The sequence below is a fragment of the Drosophila navojoa genome, chromosome 2 (genome assembly GCF_054131105.1).
Source record: "Drosophila navojoa isolate 15081-1374.11 chromosome 2, UAZ_NAV_1.0, whole genome shotgun sequence".
In the NCBI taxonomy this organism is placed as follows: Eukaryota; Metazoa; Arthropoda; class Insecta; order Diptera; family Drosophilidae; genus Drosophila; species Drosophila navojoa.
The window spans coordinates 28,457,660-28,473,025 of NC_142890.1; the positions used below are offsets into that span (position 1 = coordinate 28,457,660).

A 15,366-nucleotide genomic window follows, 5' to 3' on the forward strand; every position below is an offset into this window, starting at 1 on the left:
ATATAAATTCATTTTTAATATATTAAATTAGATGTCAATGTTGAGTTCTTCAGTGTCTTCTCTTTTGATCCAAGGTTTAGTGCTCGGACGCTCTACTATTATTATTTACTACTATATATTATTATTGATTCATAATCCATAACCATATTCCTGATCAGGGTGATGAGTGCGACCTAGCTAGATCGTTTTCAAATCTATCTAATCAATATATTAGAGCGAGGGCAGTCTAGCACTTGGGTAGTCTATCACTTCTATTGCATTCCTGCCATTTACGCAGAGATCTGAACCTAATCAATTCACAATAGTTCTGCCATGCACTTCAGCATTGAGGCACTCATTCATCCGTAAGGAAAACTCTTGGGAATTTTTATAATCTCTGATTGGATAAGCGCTGGCGAGCTGTGCGTGTTTGAGAGCAAACTTGTCGGATTAATTGCAAGAACTAAACGGAACATAAACAATTATCATAAGCAGGAAAAGTCGAGGAGCTGAATTATTATTGACAGGACTTTTAAAATTGCGTCCAATCCGGAATACGCTGAACGAAATAGCCAAGTCAGCTTAGGCTGCGTGGCTCCATCTTTATCCGCCCCCACCTCACCATGCCACACCACCACACCACACCACAGTCCGGACTGTGGAGCAGTGGAGCAGTGAAACTTCGGCGCCAAGATTTATAGCAGATGCGAAGCCCATGCGAAAATAACTTTAGCGGAAAAGTGCCGACAAAACACAAGAAAATGCTTAACCAACAAGGCGGTCAGACGAACACACACACACACACATATACACACGCACGCAAAGGATCCCACTTACAGATGCTTGAGGTCCTCTCCTGGGAGCTGAAAATTGCAAACGGTTCGCTGCGCAGTGCCAAAAACTTCATGAATTTAATTACCGAATTTTTTCGCTGTAATTACGAAATTCTTTTGGCCAAAAGCGGAATTTTCATTTCATTTTCATTAAAATATTTTCGCCAGTAAGTGTTTACAAATATGCCAGACGCCACGCCCACCCGCATATCCTATATACATACATATATATGAGCCTTGTAAGTCCCAACCGAGCTGCCAACTTGGCCAACTTGGTAGCCGAGCAACTTGGCCGGGCCAACCCGCTGCTATTTACGACTTGCTGACGCAATTATTCAGTTATTGGCCCACAAAGCCGCAAAGCATCAATGTGGACCTGCCTGTGGACTTGGCCTGGTTTGCACCGGGCTCTGCCTCTTCTTGCCAGTGCATTATTAACTCGACCACGATAAGCTCATAATGAGGCCGGATAACTGCACGCCCCCAAATGTGCGGTCTTTTCTGCATCTGTATCTGTATGAATGTATCTCTCTCTGTCCCTGCACATCTTTCTTTCTCTCTCTCCCCCACTCTTTGTCTCTGCTTCCGTTTGTGTTTGTCTTTGCAAAACAAACTCGAATGCATTACAGTTATAGCAACACGTTTATTTACCCACCTCCATATTGACTTCATTACAATTAAATTAGTTTGAATTATGTACGAGTAGACCAACATCTCGCATATAAACAAAGACATTTAAAATATACAAATATATTTATGCTGTTCGTATCGACAATTTTCAACAAATTTCTTGTTTTCTGTATTTACTCTTAAACGAATCTTATTATATTATTAATAATATTAAGGTAGGCAAGTAGAGCCTTGTCGAAAATGCCTGATTAGCAGACAGACCATCAAGTTCAAGTGCCGTTTACACACATAAAACATTATGACAACTGAACCACAATCGGTTTTTACCTAAATTAGATTTGATTCAATAAAACAATGACCTATAGGCCTTATTAGAAATGGATTACATGACGACGGTACAAATATACTTCCATATATAGCACACCATGCACAATTGATTTTACTCTTTAAACTCAATGTTGTTTAAACTATGATTATATTCAAAAAAGATCGCCGAATATATCTGAGAAATATGGAACAGCCCAATATAATCGAGTTTCCCATTGGTAATATCATAAAATATAATAATAACAAGAAAGAAAGCTCTAGTCGAGACTGCTCGACTACGAGATCCCCTGAACCCTACAAGCAACTTATATTTCAATAATAATTAGCAAACACACACGTACACACACACACACGCATACATACAAACTCACGCGCACACACACACTCACATATATAGGCGATTGCGCTTGGGTTGCGCTGCAGTGTGGCAATATTTTGAGAACTTATTTGTTGAATAATTTAATTTCTAGACGTACGATCGTAATGAAACTTTCAGAACATAATTATAATGTTTAAATGTATGTGTATACCGATGGACAAGTCTCTAGTATTTGATATACGACTTTTACAAAGATGAGGGTGAGGGGGTGGATTTAGGGGTGGGGGGTAAATTTTAACAAAAACCGAAATTGTATAAAATACATCTTTATATACATTTTAAATTTGGAGACTCTAGCTTGAAAGATGTAGGAGATATAATTTTTTAAGTGATCTTCGATAAGGTTTTTTATCGATAAAAAAATATCGGAATGAGTTATCGTTTTTTAGTGATAAACTCGATCTGCGCGTGATATATACGGACATTTTAAAAAAAAGTTGAAGTCTCTAGCTCTTATATCTTCTGAAATCGACGCGTTCATACATACGGACGGACGGACGGACGGACGGACGGACGGACAGACAGACGGACAGGGCCAAATCGACTCAGCTTGTCGCCCCGATCAAGAATATATATACTTTGTGGGGTCTGCCACGCCTCTTTCTGCCTGTTACATACTTTTAACAAAACCATTATACCCTGATTTCCCATTTTCAATGGGTTCAGGGTATAAAAAGGATATGCAGTCTATAGTGCCATCTAGGGGCAATGTGGTATACTATTATTTCACTTCTTCAATATCTGTTTCCCTCTAGCGCTTATATTATGAACTAAGTTATATGAACTAAATTGTTGATATTTTTCATACTATATAGCGACCTCTAGCGGTCAAATCTCTCACTGAATTTCCCATTGAATCTCAAACTGTAATTACATCGATATGTTTACAGTGATATTTTCTCGGTTTGATTATGCATCAGAAATACATTCATAATGCCATTGGTAAATAATACATATTGAATTCAGAAAAATTATTTTTCTCTATTCTCTATTGTGAAATATCTTCATTTTACTTATTGTGCAGCAATCGCCGTTAAGTATCGATACGCAATATTGTCAACTTATCGCTCTTCCAATTTCAAAATAGTGCCCTATCGATACTTATTAAAAGTACTTTGCTTAACAATCTTGTGACATAATTTACAAAACAGAATGTATTCTATTTAAACAAAAGTGCCATGAAAGTACGCTGGCAGATAGTCAATAGCTGTCTGCGTCGGCACTGGCGCCAGCAAAGCAATTCCGCCACAGTTACAGCAGCTGCTCCAATTACAGGAAACTCAGCTACACCGACATCAACTAATAAACCTGCAAACAGCAACACACGTGAAACGTTCGTTGAGCGCATAGAACGCGGACCGGGTCTGAGAGATTTTTTCACTGTGAAAGCCAAGCGGAAGCTGAGGGAGGAGGAGACCTCGAATGCCGTTAGTAATGATATACCTTACCTAAATGCAATAGACTTCAATGGCCATGGAAGGCGGGTGCACTTCGAAGTATATGGCTGCCAGATGAACACGAACGACACGGAGGTAGTGTGGAGCATTCTGAAGCAACACGGCTACCAGCGAAGTGAAGATGTTGCCAATTCCGATGTCATAATGCTCGTTACATGCGCTGTTCGTGAAGGCGCCGAACAGAAGATCTGGAATCGCTTGCGTCACCTGCGAGCGTTGAAGGAAAAGCGAGGCTCAAAGCGAACCCCTCTTCAATTGACAATACTTGGCTGCATGGCGGAGAGATTGAAGGAAAAACTGCTGGAGCAGGAGCAATGCGTGGATGTGATTGCTGGTCCAGACAGCTACAAAGATCTACCGAGACTGTTGGCCGTCGCTCGCCACTATGGCAACTCGGCCATTAACGTCTTACTGTCTCTGGACGAGACCTATGCAGATGTCATGCCCGTCCGCTTGAACTCAGATTCGCCCACTGCATTCGTCTCGATCATGCGTGGCTGTGACAATATGTGCACCTACTGCATTGTGCCTTTCACACGTGGTCGCGAGCGCTCACGGCCGCTCGAATCAATCGTCCACGAGGTGCGGACACTGCAGGAGCAGGGCGTCAAGGAGGTGACGCTGCTGGGTCAAAATGTCAATTCCTATAGAGATAGGACTTCAGAAAATTCGACCAAAGCTGTTGGCAATACGGCACCCGGTTTTAGCACGGTTTACAAGCCTAAAACTGGCGGATTACCATTCTCAGTGCTGCTGCAAAGTGTAGCTGAGGCTGTGCCTGAAATGCGTATACGTTTCACATCGCCACATCCCAAAGACTTCTCTGACGAAGTATTGCGCGTCATTCGCGACTATCCTAATGTCTGTAAGCAACTCCATCTGCCCGCCCAGTCAGGCAACACGGCCGTTCTAGCAAGAATGCGTCGTGGCTATACGCGCGAGGCGTACCTCCAGCTGGTAGAGCACATTCGGCAAATCTTGCCCAACGTGGGCTTGTCCAGTGACTTCATTTGCGGATTCTGTGGTGAAACGGATGCCGAATTCGAAGATACCATTTCCCTCATCGAACGCGTGCAGTATAACGTGGCGTTTCTGTTCGCCTACAGCATGCGCGAGAAAACCACAGCTCACAGACGCTACGTGGACGACGTTCCAACAGCAGTTAAGACCGATCGACTGAAACGCATGGTGCAGGCATTCCGAGAAGGGGCCACCAAATTGCACAAACGTTTCGAAGGACAGGAACAACTCATCCTGATCGAGGGTAAGAGCAAGCGGTCCGACAGTCACTGGTTTGGACGCAACGATGCCAATATTAAAGTAATTGTGCCTGCAGCATCTCTACCCACATCTAATAAGAATGAGCCCGCGAAAGATATAAATGTGGGCGATTTTGTGGTTGCACGCATTGTTGAATCCAATTCGCAAGTCCTGAAGGGCATACCTCTACACGTCAGCAGCATCGGACATTACCACGGCAGCACAAGTTGAATAAAGAACTGTTTCCAGAGTGGTTAGAGTTTTAATTGAACTTAACTATTGTACATCACGTTTCCATTGGCAGTTCACTGCGGGCGCTTTCTATAGTCGCTAAGGGTTGATCCTCGCTTTTGCTATGGTACTTGGCTATGTTACTCCGATAGAAGTCAAAGATCTCCACACTGGCCTGGCGGCAAATACATTCGATATCATTGAACTGTGCAATCTTGAAGGCGCCTTTCGTTTGTACTAACAACAGGTCTCCATCCACAGAATCAAAGGCAAATGTAAAGCTGGCTTTCTGATGCTGCGTCTCACTTTCCTCAGGGTCTAGAATAAAGTCGCCTTTTTCATTTATGATGCAGTGCACGGCCGCAAAGCTGTACTTCAAGGGCAAGCCACCAATAAGCATAGCTAGACAGGCTGCATTCAAAGCGCACGCGTCTATCTGCAATATAATTGTTGAGAGAATCATTTTTTAAATACAATATTGTCTCCTTACGCTTCCACGATCTTCTAGCTCCTGCACCTGTAGCGACATTTTCGCCCGCGGATAAGCTTCACTTAGGAGCGCCAGTTCCAACACATCTCGTATGGCCGCCTCGCGAATGCGCTCCTTCACCTGGGGCAAACCTGCTTTGGGGCGATAGTTGCACTCCAAGTAGCTACCTTCAATGCTCAGATTCTGTGTCTTCACCTCGATGGGACCGAGCACGGCGGCAATAACAACTGTGGCACCTACAAAATGGGAATGGATCAACCGGCTTCCCAACAGAACACGAGCAACAGTAACAAACCTTGGCTATACATGACGGAACCATCGCATCGGGAGAGCGGATTGAATTTGCAATGCATCTCTCGCAATTTAACTTTGGCATCATTTTCAGTGTTTGTTTTGTTCATTTTTATTGTAATTATTAATATTAATCAAACCGAACGAACAACATGTGAGCATTATCAAAAACGAATTAGAGAGGAGCGAATTTGGCTTACCACTTACTCATCGCAAGCACTGTCACACTTTTGTTTCAGAAAAATATCGAATCAACAGGTTTCAGGAAGGTACGCTGTTCAACTGAAGCAACAGTCAAAATGAATTGTTTGAAATTATTTTATTAATTAGAAATACCTTTAAATTATTTATTTTTTAAATTAGCATACAAAACTACTACAGTATTTGAAGACAAAATATTCATTTCGTCACATATGTCACATATCTAATCAGCTGGAAAGAGATTAACTATCGCCGAAATTAATACTAGGTATTTTTTCTTATTCGTGAATAGTAACTAAAACATATACACAGCACACACAGCATATTAGTGGTAAGGCCTCCAAAACTTGTTCATTCCACAAAGTAAACGCCCGCTGTTCAGGTTAAATCTCTCTGAATTAGAAAGCACAACAATGTCTGGTAAGTCGTACTTATAATATAAAGCTAGTTTGGAATGTTACATAATTACTTATAAGGGCACATACTCTATTACAGGTGCTAATCCATTTGCGCAATTCGAGAAATCCTTCACTAAGGATGGTACCGTGTACAAATACTTTGATCTGGCTTCCATTGATAACAAATATGGTAAGTCATATGTGTAACTGCCGCTTACTTGACTACGTGGTAACAAGTTTTCTAAAGAAATACCTACCGAAATACCTATGTATGTATGTATGTAACAGCACATATATAATGCATAAAACGACGATTTGAAGTTTGACCCCCAACAGTGGCCGCTTTAATTTGCAAGTCGAAGCAGTAGCAGTTCGATAGGTGAGACTCCGGCGGCTTTTCCACCTCAGCTTTCCAATGCACACCTAGCACTTAGCTGAAAGCGAAAGTTATTAATGTTAGAGAGGAGAGGAACTGAGGGCAGAGATCGGCAAGGTTCATTTGTGAATGTCAGGCACACGACGAGACCGGCCTGCTCTGATAAGGCCCAAGTAGACTAGATTGTGCGTTAATAAAGCTATTGTATTATGTAGTAGACACTTATCAGTAGCAACAAGACAAATTCAAACTGCTGATATCGGACGATTTCGTGGCCTGATGCTTTAGACATGCGAGTGTAAAAACATAATTTGTGTATGTGTGCGTGTGCTTGAGCTCCTTATGCATCTACATAGAACAGAATATTTTAAAGTGCGACGCGTGATTTTAGCCGCTTAAGGTGAGAGCTGTTCAAGCTAGATTTGTTACCCAATCACAAAGGGCAAGTGGCTAGCTAAAAAAAAAAAAAAAAAACAAACGTCTCAAAGAAACCTCTTATTGCCTAATAAGTGCTCGCTGTCTGTTTCTTTAGACAAACAAAATTGTTGTGCGTTAAATGTAATCGCAAAAAAATAATCTGATTGGCTTACAGACCAGTTGCCCTACTCGATTCGTGTTCTTTTGGAGTCTGCTGTGCGCAACTGCGACAACTTCCATATTCTCGAGAAGGATGTTCAGAGCATTCTGAGCTGGACGCCCGCCCTGAAGCAGGGCTCCAATGATGTGGAGGTTTCCTTCAAGCCAGCTCGTGTCATCCTGCAGGTGCGTTGCATACTCTGCCTTGTAATTATAGTATTGATAATTATTGAAATATTGATAGGACTTTACGGGCGTGCCTGCCGTTGTGGACTTTGCGGCCATGCGTGATGCTGTTCTGGATTTGGGTGGCAATCCCGAGAAAATCAATCCCATCTGCCCTGCCGATTTGGTCATCGATCATTCCGTGCAAGTCGACTTTGCCCGTGTCCCAGATGCCTTGGCTAAGAACCAGAACTTGGAGTTCGAGCGGAACAAGGAACGTTTTACTTTCCTGAAGGTGAATATTGAGTTACATACACATTAGCAAACTATTTTCGAAATACAATCTACGTTGATTTGCAGTGGGGTGCCCGTGCTTTTAATAATATGTTGATTGTGCCGCCCGGCTCAGGCATTGTGCATCAAGTGAACTTGGAGTATCTGGCGCGTGTCGTCTTCGAAGCCGAGTCCAGCGATGGCAGCAAAATTCTGTATCCTGACAGCGTTGTCGGCACCGACTCGCACACCACCATGATTAACGGCTTGGGAGTGCTGGGCTGGGGTGTGGGTGGCATTGAGGCTGAGGCTGTAATGTTGGGTCAATCGATCTCCATGCTGTTGCCCGAAGTCATTGGCTACAAGCTGACTGGCAAACTGAGCCCCTTGGCCACCTCCACGGACTTGGTGCTGACCATTACCAAGCATCTGCGTCAACTGGGTGTCGTCGGCAAATTCGTTGAGTTCTATGGCCCGGGCGTGGCTGAGCTGAGCATTGCCGATCGTGCCACAATCAGTAACATGTGTCCCGAGTATGGTGCTACCGTGGGCTATTTCCCCATTGATGAAAACACGCTCGGCTACATGAAGCAAACAAGTAAGCTTATACAATAATATGATTGTTGTTCGACTCATTGAATTATCGCCACTTTAGACCGCTCCGAGAAGAAAATTGATATCATCCGTGAGTATCTGAAGGCCACCCAGCAATTGCGTAACTATGCCAATGAAGCTCAAGATCCCATATTCACTCAGGTTAGCTGATTGCACAACTGAAATTCAACCAAATTCTTATCTATGTGTGAACTTACTTGCAGAGCATCACTCTGGATCTGTCTACAGTTGTGACCTCTGTGTCGGGACCCAAACGGCCGCACGATCGTGTTTCTGTTTCAAACATGCCCGAAGACTTCAAGTCGTGCCTGTCCAGTCCCGTAAGTTGAACAAATTTCGCTCTTATGAGATAAACAAAGCCCAGTGATGCTTGGACATCTGACAAAACTGAACTTAGTGTATCCCATAAATTGAAATCCTTAATCACATTTCAAATCTCAAGTTCAAAACCGCAACGCGACCGACTGTTAGGCTGCTTACAAAAGAGCTATCTAAAAGAAACAGCAACTGTGATATGTAATAAGTTGAAATTTAAAATCACGGCTACTATTTCCTTAGATAACTCGATATAAATTGATATCGCTTCGACGTTAGACCTATTGCATCACTCGGATCTATATCAAGATCTCACAGCGAATTGCATTGATGTGTTAGCTTTATAATTGCGATTCCCTCATAAGCGGGCACACCAAAGCAGTTGGTTGTGAAATGCCGGACCGCAGGCATTGGCAAGCCACCAGCACGTAACACTCAGAACTGAAACCTGGCTGTTGGCCATCTTGCTCTTATAAGCACCGTTGCGTTCAATGGCCGCTGCCAGCGCATCAAGTTTCCTATAGCAGCGGCATTGGCAGCGGCAGCAGCAGCGGCAGCAGCAGCGGCTGATCGGTTTTAGTTATTACCAAAATTCGCTGAGAATGCGCTTTACTTTCTAGCACGCTCGATATTTTTATGCCGAATTTCTAAAATTGTGAAGTGCTATTTTGTTTTTAATGCACCTCAGTGGACTTTAACGGGTTCTGAACCCGGGCCAGGCCCGGCTTGGCCTGCACCGATGGGGCCTCACGCGCCGCTTCCGCAAACAAACTGACCTACAAATAGTTCGGACAGAGCGGGGTCGTTGAACGCCCAAATTACTTGTCTTCCTACACAGTTGTAATCAGCGTTTTTTATTGTTGCAACATTTTAGGTCGGCTTTAAGGGATTCGCTATTGCGCCAGAAGCCCTTGCGGCCAGCGGCGAATTCCAGTGGGACGATGGAAAGACTTACAAGCTGCAGCACGGATCCGTTGTCATTGCAGCAATTACATCTTGCACGAACACCTCAAATCCTTCGGTGATGCTGGGTGCTGGCTTGCTAGCCAAGAAAGCGGTCGAGAAGGGGCTTAGCATTTTGCCCTACATCAAGACTTCATTGTCGCCTGGATCTGGTGTCGTAACCTACTACTTGAAAGAATCGGGCGTCATTCCATATTTGGAAAAGCTTGGTTTCGACATCGTGGGCTACGGTTGCATGACTTGCATTGGAAACTCCGGTCCCCTTGAGGAAAACGTTGTGAACACAATCGAAAAGAATGGTTTGGTCTGTGCGGGCGTCTTGTCGGGCAACCGTAACTTCGAAGGTCGCATTCATCCCAACACCCGTGCCAACTACCTGGCCAGTCCATTGTTGGTGATTGCTTATGCCATTGCTGGACGCGTGGACATTGACTTCGAGACGGAGCCTCTGGGCGTTGATAGCAATGGAAAGAATGTTTTCCTTCGCGATATCTGGCCCACGCGCACTGAAATTCAGGAAGTGGAGAACAAGCACGTTATTCCGGCAATGTTCCAGGAAGTCTACAGTAAGTCTATTGGTCGTTAGATTCTTGAACAATATTGAAATAACTCTTATCATAGGCAAGATTGAATTGGGCTCAGAGGACTGGCAAACACTGAAGGTGTCCGATGGTAAGCTTTATCCTTGGAGCGCTGATTCCACCTATATCAAGCGTCCGCCCTTCTTCGAGGGAATGACTAGAGAGCTCCCCAAGTTGCAGAGCATTCAGAAGGCGCGCTGCTTGCTCTTCTTGGGTGACTCTGTGACCACAGATCACATTTCACCAGCCGGCTCCATCGCCAGAAACTCGCCAGCAGCTCGTTTCCTCGCCAGTCGCAATTTGACTCCCCGAGATTTTAATTCGTATGGCTCGCGTCGAGGCAATGATGCCATTATGGCACGCGGCACCTTCGCCAATATTCGCCTGGTAAACAAACTGGTCACAAAGACCGGCCCACGCACCCTGCACATACCCAGCCAAGAGGAGCTCGACATCTTTGATGCAGCTGAACGCTATCGCGAGGAAGGCACTCCGTTGGTTCTGGTCGTTGGCAAGGACTATGGCAGTGGCAGCTCTCGCGATTGGGCCGCAAAGGGTCCCTTCCTATTGGGTGTGAAGGCTGTCATTGCAGAATCATACGAGCGCATTCATCGTTCCAACCTTGTCGGCATGGGCATTATTCCACTGCAGTTCTTGCCTGGTCAAAGTGCTGAGACACTTAACTTGAACGGTCGTGAGGTCTACAACATTGCTCTACCCGAAACCGGATTGAAGCCTGGCCAGAAGATTCAAGTCGAAGTATGTAGATAACTTAATGGCTTTAGAACATTTATTTCATTTGCATACTTTTGCAGGCCGATGGAACTGTCTTTGAGACTATACTGCGATTCGACACCGAGGTGGATATTACCTACTACCAGAACGGCGGCATCCTCAACTATATGATTCGCAAGATGCTCTCTTAAATCACTCCTCTTATTATTTGCTTATTCCACTTGCATTTTTAAAATTGTACATTGTAGTCTCCTAAGTTTTTAACGTGTGCTGGTGCTTATCCTAATTAATGGTCGAACCAATTAAATTAAGCCTACTTCTCACTCAACTCGTCTCCGAATACTACTAATATGGCTCTTTGAAGGTAAATAAACAAATTTATTCTACTCGTTTTGCTCTTTCCTCGACACTGCTAAATTATTGATAAATAAGATAGGCAAGTACACCAAATCTACAAGTAGCTCTAATCTAGCGACCATGAGCTTGAACGCAATGTCATCGTCTACAGCAATTATTACTTCATAGAATCATAACAAATATGAAGCAAAATTTCTAATCAGTTAGTACGTAATCACTGAACGCCTACTTAATAATGTTGAGCAACATATACTAGATTATAAGTGTATATGTGTTTTATTGTTCATTCACGTAAAGAATTTAAATGATTATACAATTTCTTCAATTGGGTTGACTAGCTGTAACACCAGTTTAAAGGAATTTCTAGAATCATTTTTAAGATATCGCAATATGTGCACAACCATTTTATACACCCACCCGTTCAGCTGTCCACAGCTGTTGACGCGCAAGAAAATATTTATCCACAATTATTCGATATCAAAATCATTTTTCATATATATGTATGACTGTGGCAACAGTTTTGGATTTTATTCATATTTTGCATTAATAAGTTTCCGAATCCAAAGGTCATTCTGAATAGTGTTCAATACATAGATATTATGGTTATCATACCTAATTGCACACGTCTAAACGAAACTGATTAAATGCGAACTGATTATGCGCAACGAACAAATTGCCTAATTGTCTAAAGATATCGCGCATAAAATAAAAACCACGTTTTTAACAATCCTAACCATAACCATAACAAATATTGCAAATCATGCTATCTATTTACGTAATATGTATACAATTTACCTTAATCAATAGAACTAGATTTCAGGTTCACATTTTGTAGGTTGGGATCGCATTGACCATTGAACACATATGAAATTCACGTTTCACAGTGCCAAAATGTATAAATTCTTGGTTTGTACTTTATTACAATGCTTGCTAAGACTACATTAATGTTTTATTTTTGTTTTTGGCTTTCAAAAACACACATCGAAAAAGTGCCGTATCACGGCGCCCCGTTGTGAGTGAAAGGACACAATGAGGTAAGTACTAGTATAAGAATGTCCAGATTGGCTTTATAAAAGTATTATTGTAACATTATTATCAACATCATCATCAATTACATATCTTAGAGTAATAATGTACAAGACTGCTATATATATGTATACATGTGCTCTATGAATTTTTGTTTATCATCTTCATCAACTTTCTCCTGCCTCTGGTAGTATGTATAACGTAAAAAATCACTATAGCAAAAATCTACACTTTAAGCTACAACACTTTGGGTATTTTTAAGTTAAATTGCATTAGTTATGTACGTAAACATAGCAGAGCGTAACAAAATTGTTTTTAACTAATTGTAAGATACATTTCAACGCCCTACAATAATCATAATTGTATTTGAATTTAGCTAATTAACCTGTGCTTTTTACTATTCATCTCGTCAGATATTTACAAAGGTTGAGCACCGAGCATTGCGCTCCAGCTGGCTCAGTAACAAATCTCTGGTGGTTCCTCAGTACGTTGCGTAAATGCAGATGCGATTTGATGTGGTTTTTCTTTAGATTTGTGCGTCGCGTTTGTTACCAGCGTATTTGATGCTTGTATTGCTCGTCTATCGCTATGCGTTTGATGGTCTCATATCCAAGAATAATGCTGAATGAGAAGGCTGCCGACTGCACCAGGCGTGCGGAGAGGCCCTTAAAGAAGCAGTTCAGTTTTTCTTCGTGCCACAGTTCGCGGAAAGCAACACTCATGGAGTCTAGGCGATGAACCTGCAAGATAACGCGATTAACGATATGTACAATACATCATAATTTCTAAGACTTACCTGAAGGCGTGCTCGCACTATGTCCAATGGATTAGTTAATATTGTGGTTGTAAAGCCACCCAAACTGCCAGCCACACATTGGATGAAAAGATGGGACACCCAAGCTGGGCATATCCGACACAGTTCGTCTAGAATTGAAAAATCGATATAGAACATATCTTATGTGGAAAAGCAATGGAACATACCCTGATATAAATGATAAAACGCCCACCACATCGCAGAGTTAGGTACATAGGCCATGAGGCTTGCAGTGTACCCTCTGTAAAAGCCGCGGAAACCATCACGTCGCAATATCTCACGCCCTATATCCATAGATATATTAAAGCGGCTGCGTCCAGGCCACATTTTAATACCTAGTGGGTTAATATCGGCCTTTGAGCCGGCATGCGCCGACATTCCCAGGACCATGGCGTGTTGTGATATTACGTCGAAAGGAACTATAATGGTCTGGCCAACAAGCGATGCACATCCACCACCCGCTAAAGCCTTCAGACGGTGGCCAGCGCCCAAGTCAGTGAGTATATGTCGGACACCCTCGTAGGTGCTGATGTAAAAGACGCCGGATACGGTTTGCACTGATGAGATCCAGAAACCACGGTACAGACCCGGCACTCCCTCGGATTGATAAATTTTCATTGCACAATCAATCATGCCCTTGTATATATCGCTCTTGTGCTGCACCTGCAGCTGGGTCTTGATCACCGTCAACGGGAATAGGCAGCATCGCACCGAAAAGGAGCTCAGCATAGAAAGTGGAAAGAACTTGGTCTTGTTCATCATGTCCCATTCGATGGTCCGTATGTAGGCGCTCTCCTTCCCGCTAGTCCTGCTTGGACCAGCAAGATCGCCGCTGGCTTCCATAGTCACGCCGGTGCTTTCCGACATTTTGTTAGCTGTATTTGGAACAGCTGTCGGAGACCGTGTGCTGGAGAACCTGCACTTGTTGCATGCGTTTCCAGTACCAAGTGAAGCGAACGAGACACTCGTATGTCGAAATCAGCTTAACCGTTTCTGAATCTTTGTTTACAGCATCATTAACCGTCGTTGACAATATCCGGCCAAGCGGGCACGCATTAAGTATGGTATGCTTTTCTATGTGCGATGTGGATGTGGATGTGGGACTTTCTGAAATGGAAAATATAACATTATGTTATATACATATGTATTTACGTTGACGCAATTGAAAGGTGACTGCACGAAATTATTTTGTTCCCAAGGTGAACGTTTCGATGCATGCGTACTAATATATATCCATTGTCTTCTTATTTGACTTTGTGCCCCTGGTTTTAAATATTGTTATTGTTCACTTGACATTAGGGTCTTTCGGATTACCTGGACCCATATGCTTACAGATTTGTTTTTAATTATATAATGCGGCCAGACACAACCAACTACACCACCTGACTGAATAAGCGCGTCATCACCACTGTTATCAATTTTGACCCTTGCCAGTGTGTAGTCGGCGAATTTCTAATTTGATATTTTCTCAACACAGATATGTCTTACTTCCGCAGTAGTCCAATGTCAAGTCTACTTGCGTATATTAATATTTGTTGATGATTGAGACACCTACACTTCCACCCACCCTGTTCAATTATTTTTGTTGATGTTGTTTTCATATCGGCCAATCGATATTTTAAATGGAAACATTATTATTCAGTCATGAGCTGGTTTTTCTACTACACAGGTCATATTGACTTACTTGTGTCGAGGATATAACAAATTTCTTCAATTACATACCAAAAAGATTAAAAGACATTTTAAACCAACAAACATTTTTAATGATTTAGTATATCGATATGTAACTATACATCGATATGTTGACAGTAATAACGCAGGTATTTGTTTTCTCACTAGAGCAATGTTTATGTGTACACACTGGACTAAATGCGCGGCAGTTTTAAAATAAAAAACTAACCCCCTTTTACTGGACTCAAATGAGTATATATATCGTAAATATTTATTTAATAATATTATCTTATATTATATCTTATGTGCGATAATATTTTTTTTGGGGGGATCAAATGCTTATATATATAATCTTCAAATTATAGTTTCGGCCCGATTTTATTTTGGTCATACTTATATTATTTGTTTTTTCCAATTCATACA

General features: G+C 42.4%; 4 protein-coding genes across 10 annotated transcripts; 2 read left to right on the plus strand and 2 right to left on the minus strand.

Moving 5' to 3' along the window:
* The first annotated feature begins 3,226 nt into the window (after window positions 1-3,226).
* Window positions 3,227-5,111, plus strand: LOC115564154 (CDK5RAP1-like protein). The gene has a single exon (XM_030388147.2). It carries the CDS (start codon window positions 3,327-3,329, stop codon window positions 5,094-5,096), a length of 1,770 nt encoding a protein of 589 aa, XP_030244007.1. The 5' UTR covers window positions 3,227-3,326; the 3' UTR covers window positions 5,097-5,111.
* Window positions 5,112-5,123: 12 nt separating this feature from the next.
* Window positions 5,124-6,036, minus strand: Rrp46 (exosome complex component Rrp46). The gene is made up of 3 exons (XM_030388151.2): window positions 5,882-6,036; window positions 5,587-5,822; window positions 5,124-5,532 (listed from the first exon to the last, which is right to left on the minus strand). Exons 1-3 carry the CDS (start codon window positions 5,985-5,987, stop codon window positions 5,152-5,154), a joined length of 723 nt encoding a protein of 240 aa, XP_030244011.1. The 5' UTR covers window positions 5,988-6,036; the 3' UTR covers window positions 5,124-5,151.
* A 304-nt stretch (window positions 6,037-6,340) lies between these two features.
* Irp-1B (Iron regulatory protein 1B) lies at window positions 6,341-11,461 on the plus strand. Its single transcript, XM_030388144.2, has 10 exons — window positions 6,341-6,498; window positions 6,574-6,666; window positions 7,445-7,614; window positions 7,673-7,888; window positions 7,954-8,464; window positions 8,522-8,622; window positions 8,685-8,801; window positions 9,671-10,325; window positions 10,381-11,099; window positions 11,156-11,461. The coding sequence occupies exons 1-10, from the start codon at window positions 6,492-6,494 to the stop codon at window positions 11,264-11,266; spliced, it is 2,700 nt and encodes an 899-aa protein (XP_030244004.1). The 5' UTR covers window positions 6,341-6,491; the 3' UTR covers window positions 11,267-11,461.
* A 1,010-nt stretch (window positions 11,462-12,471) lies between these two features.
* Window positions 12,472-15,086, minus strand: LOC115564155 (solute carrier family 25 member 44). Of its 7 annotated transcripts, none has more exons than XM_089256680.1 (4): window positions 14,957-15,086; window positions 13,440-14,379; window positions 13,255-13,382; window positions 12,472-13,198 (listed from the first exon to the last, which is right to left on the minus strand). In XM_089256680.1, the coding sequence occupies exons 2-4, from the start codon at window positions 14,137-14,139 to the stop codon at window positions 13,007-13,009; spliced, it is 1,020 nt and encodes a 339-aa protein (XP_089112806.1). In that variant the 5' UTR covers window positions 14,140-14,379; window positions 14,957-15,086; the 3' UTR covers window positions 12,472-13,006. The 7 variants fall into 7 exon arrangements, with proteins under 7 accessions (XP_089112806.1, XP_089112801.1, XP_089112803.1 ...); XM_089256675.1 differs by having other exon boundaries at window positions 14,840-14,966; XM_089256677.1 differs by lacking the exon at window positions 14,957-15,086 and adding an exon at window positions 14,828-14,929.
* Between the last annotated feature and the right edge of the window lie 280 nt (window positions 15,087-15,366).

Excerpts from the sequence above, each read along its gene's own strand:
- LOC115564154 (XM_030388147.2), top strand. The coding sequence starts at position 3,327 with ATGAAAGTACGCTGGCAGATAGTCAATAGCTGTCTGCGTCGGCACTGG.
- Rrp46 (XM_030388151.2), bottom strand. The coding sequence starts at position 5,987 with ATGAACAAAACAAACACTGAAAATGATGCCAAAGTTAAATTGCGAGAG. Across the intron at positions 5,823-5,881 it reads TTCCGTCATGTATAGCCAAG|GTGCCACAGTTGTTATTGCC; the intron begins GTTTGTTACTGT and ends CCCATTTTGTAG. Across the intron at positions 5,533-5,586 it reads AGCTAGAAGATCGTGGAAGC|ATAGACGCGTGCGCTTTGAA; the intron begins GTAAGGAGACAA and ends ATTATATTGCAG.
- Irp-1B (XM_030388144.2), top strand. Across the intron at positions 7,889-7,953 it reads AACGTTTTACTTTCCTGAAG|TGGGGTGCCCGTGCTTTTAA; the intron begins GTGAATATTGAG and ends GTTGATTTGCAG. Across the intron at positions 11,100-11,155 it reads GCCAGAAGATTCAAGTCGAA|GCCGATGGAACTGTCTTTGA; the intron begins GTATGTAGATAA and ends ATACTTTTGCAG.
- LOC115564155 (XM_089256680.1), bottom strand. The coding sequence starts at position 14,139 with ATGTCGGAAAGCACCGGCGTGACTATGGAAGCCAGCGGCGATCTTGCT. Across the intron at positions 13,383-13,439 it reads GTTTTATCATTTATATCAGG|ACGAACTGTGTCGGATATGC; the intron begins GTATGTTCCATT and ends TTTCAATTCTAG. Across the intron at positions 13,199-13,254 it reads TAGTGCGAGCACGCCTTCAG|GTTCATCGCCTAGACTCCAT; the intron begins GTAAGTCTTAGA and ends GTTATCTTGCAG.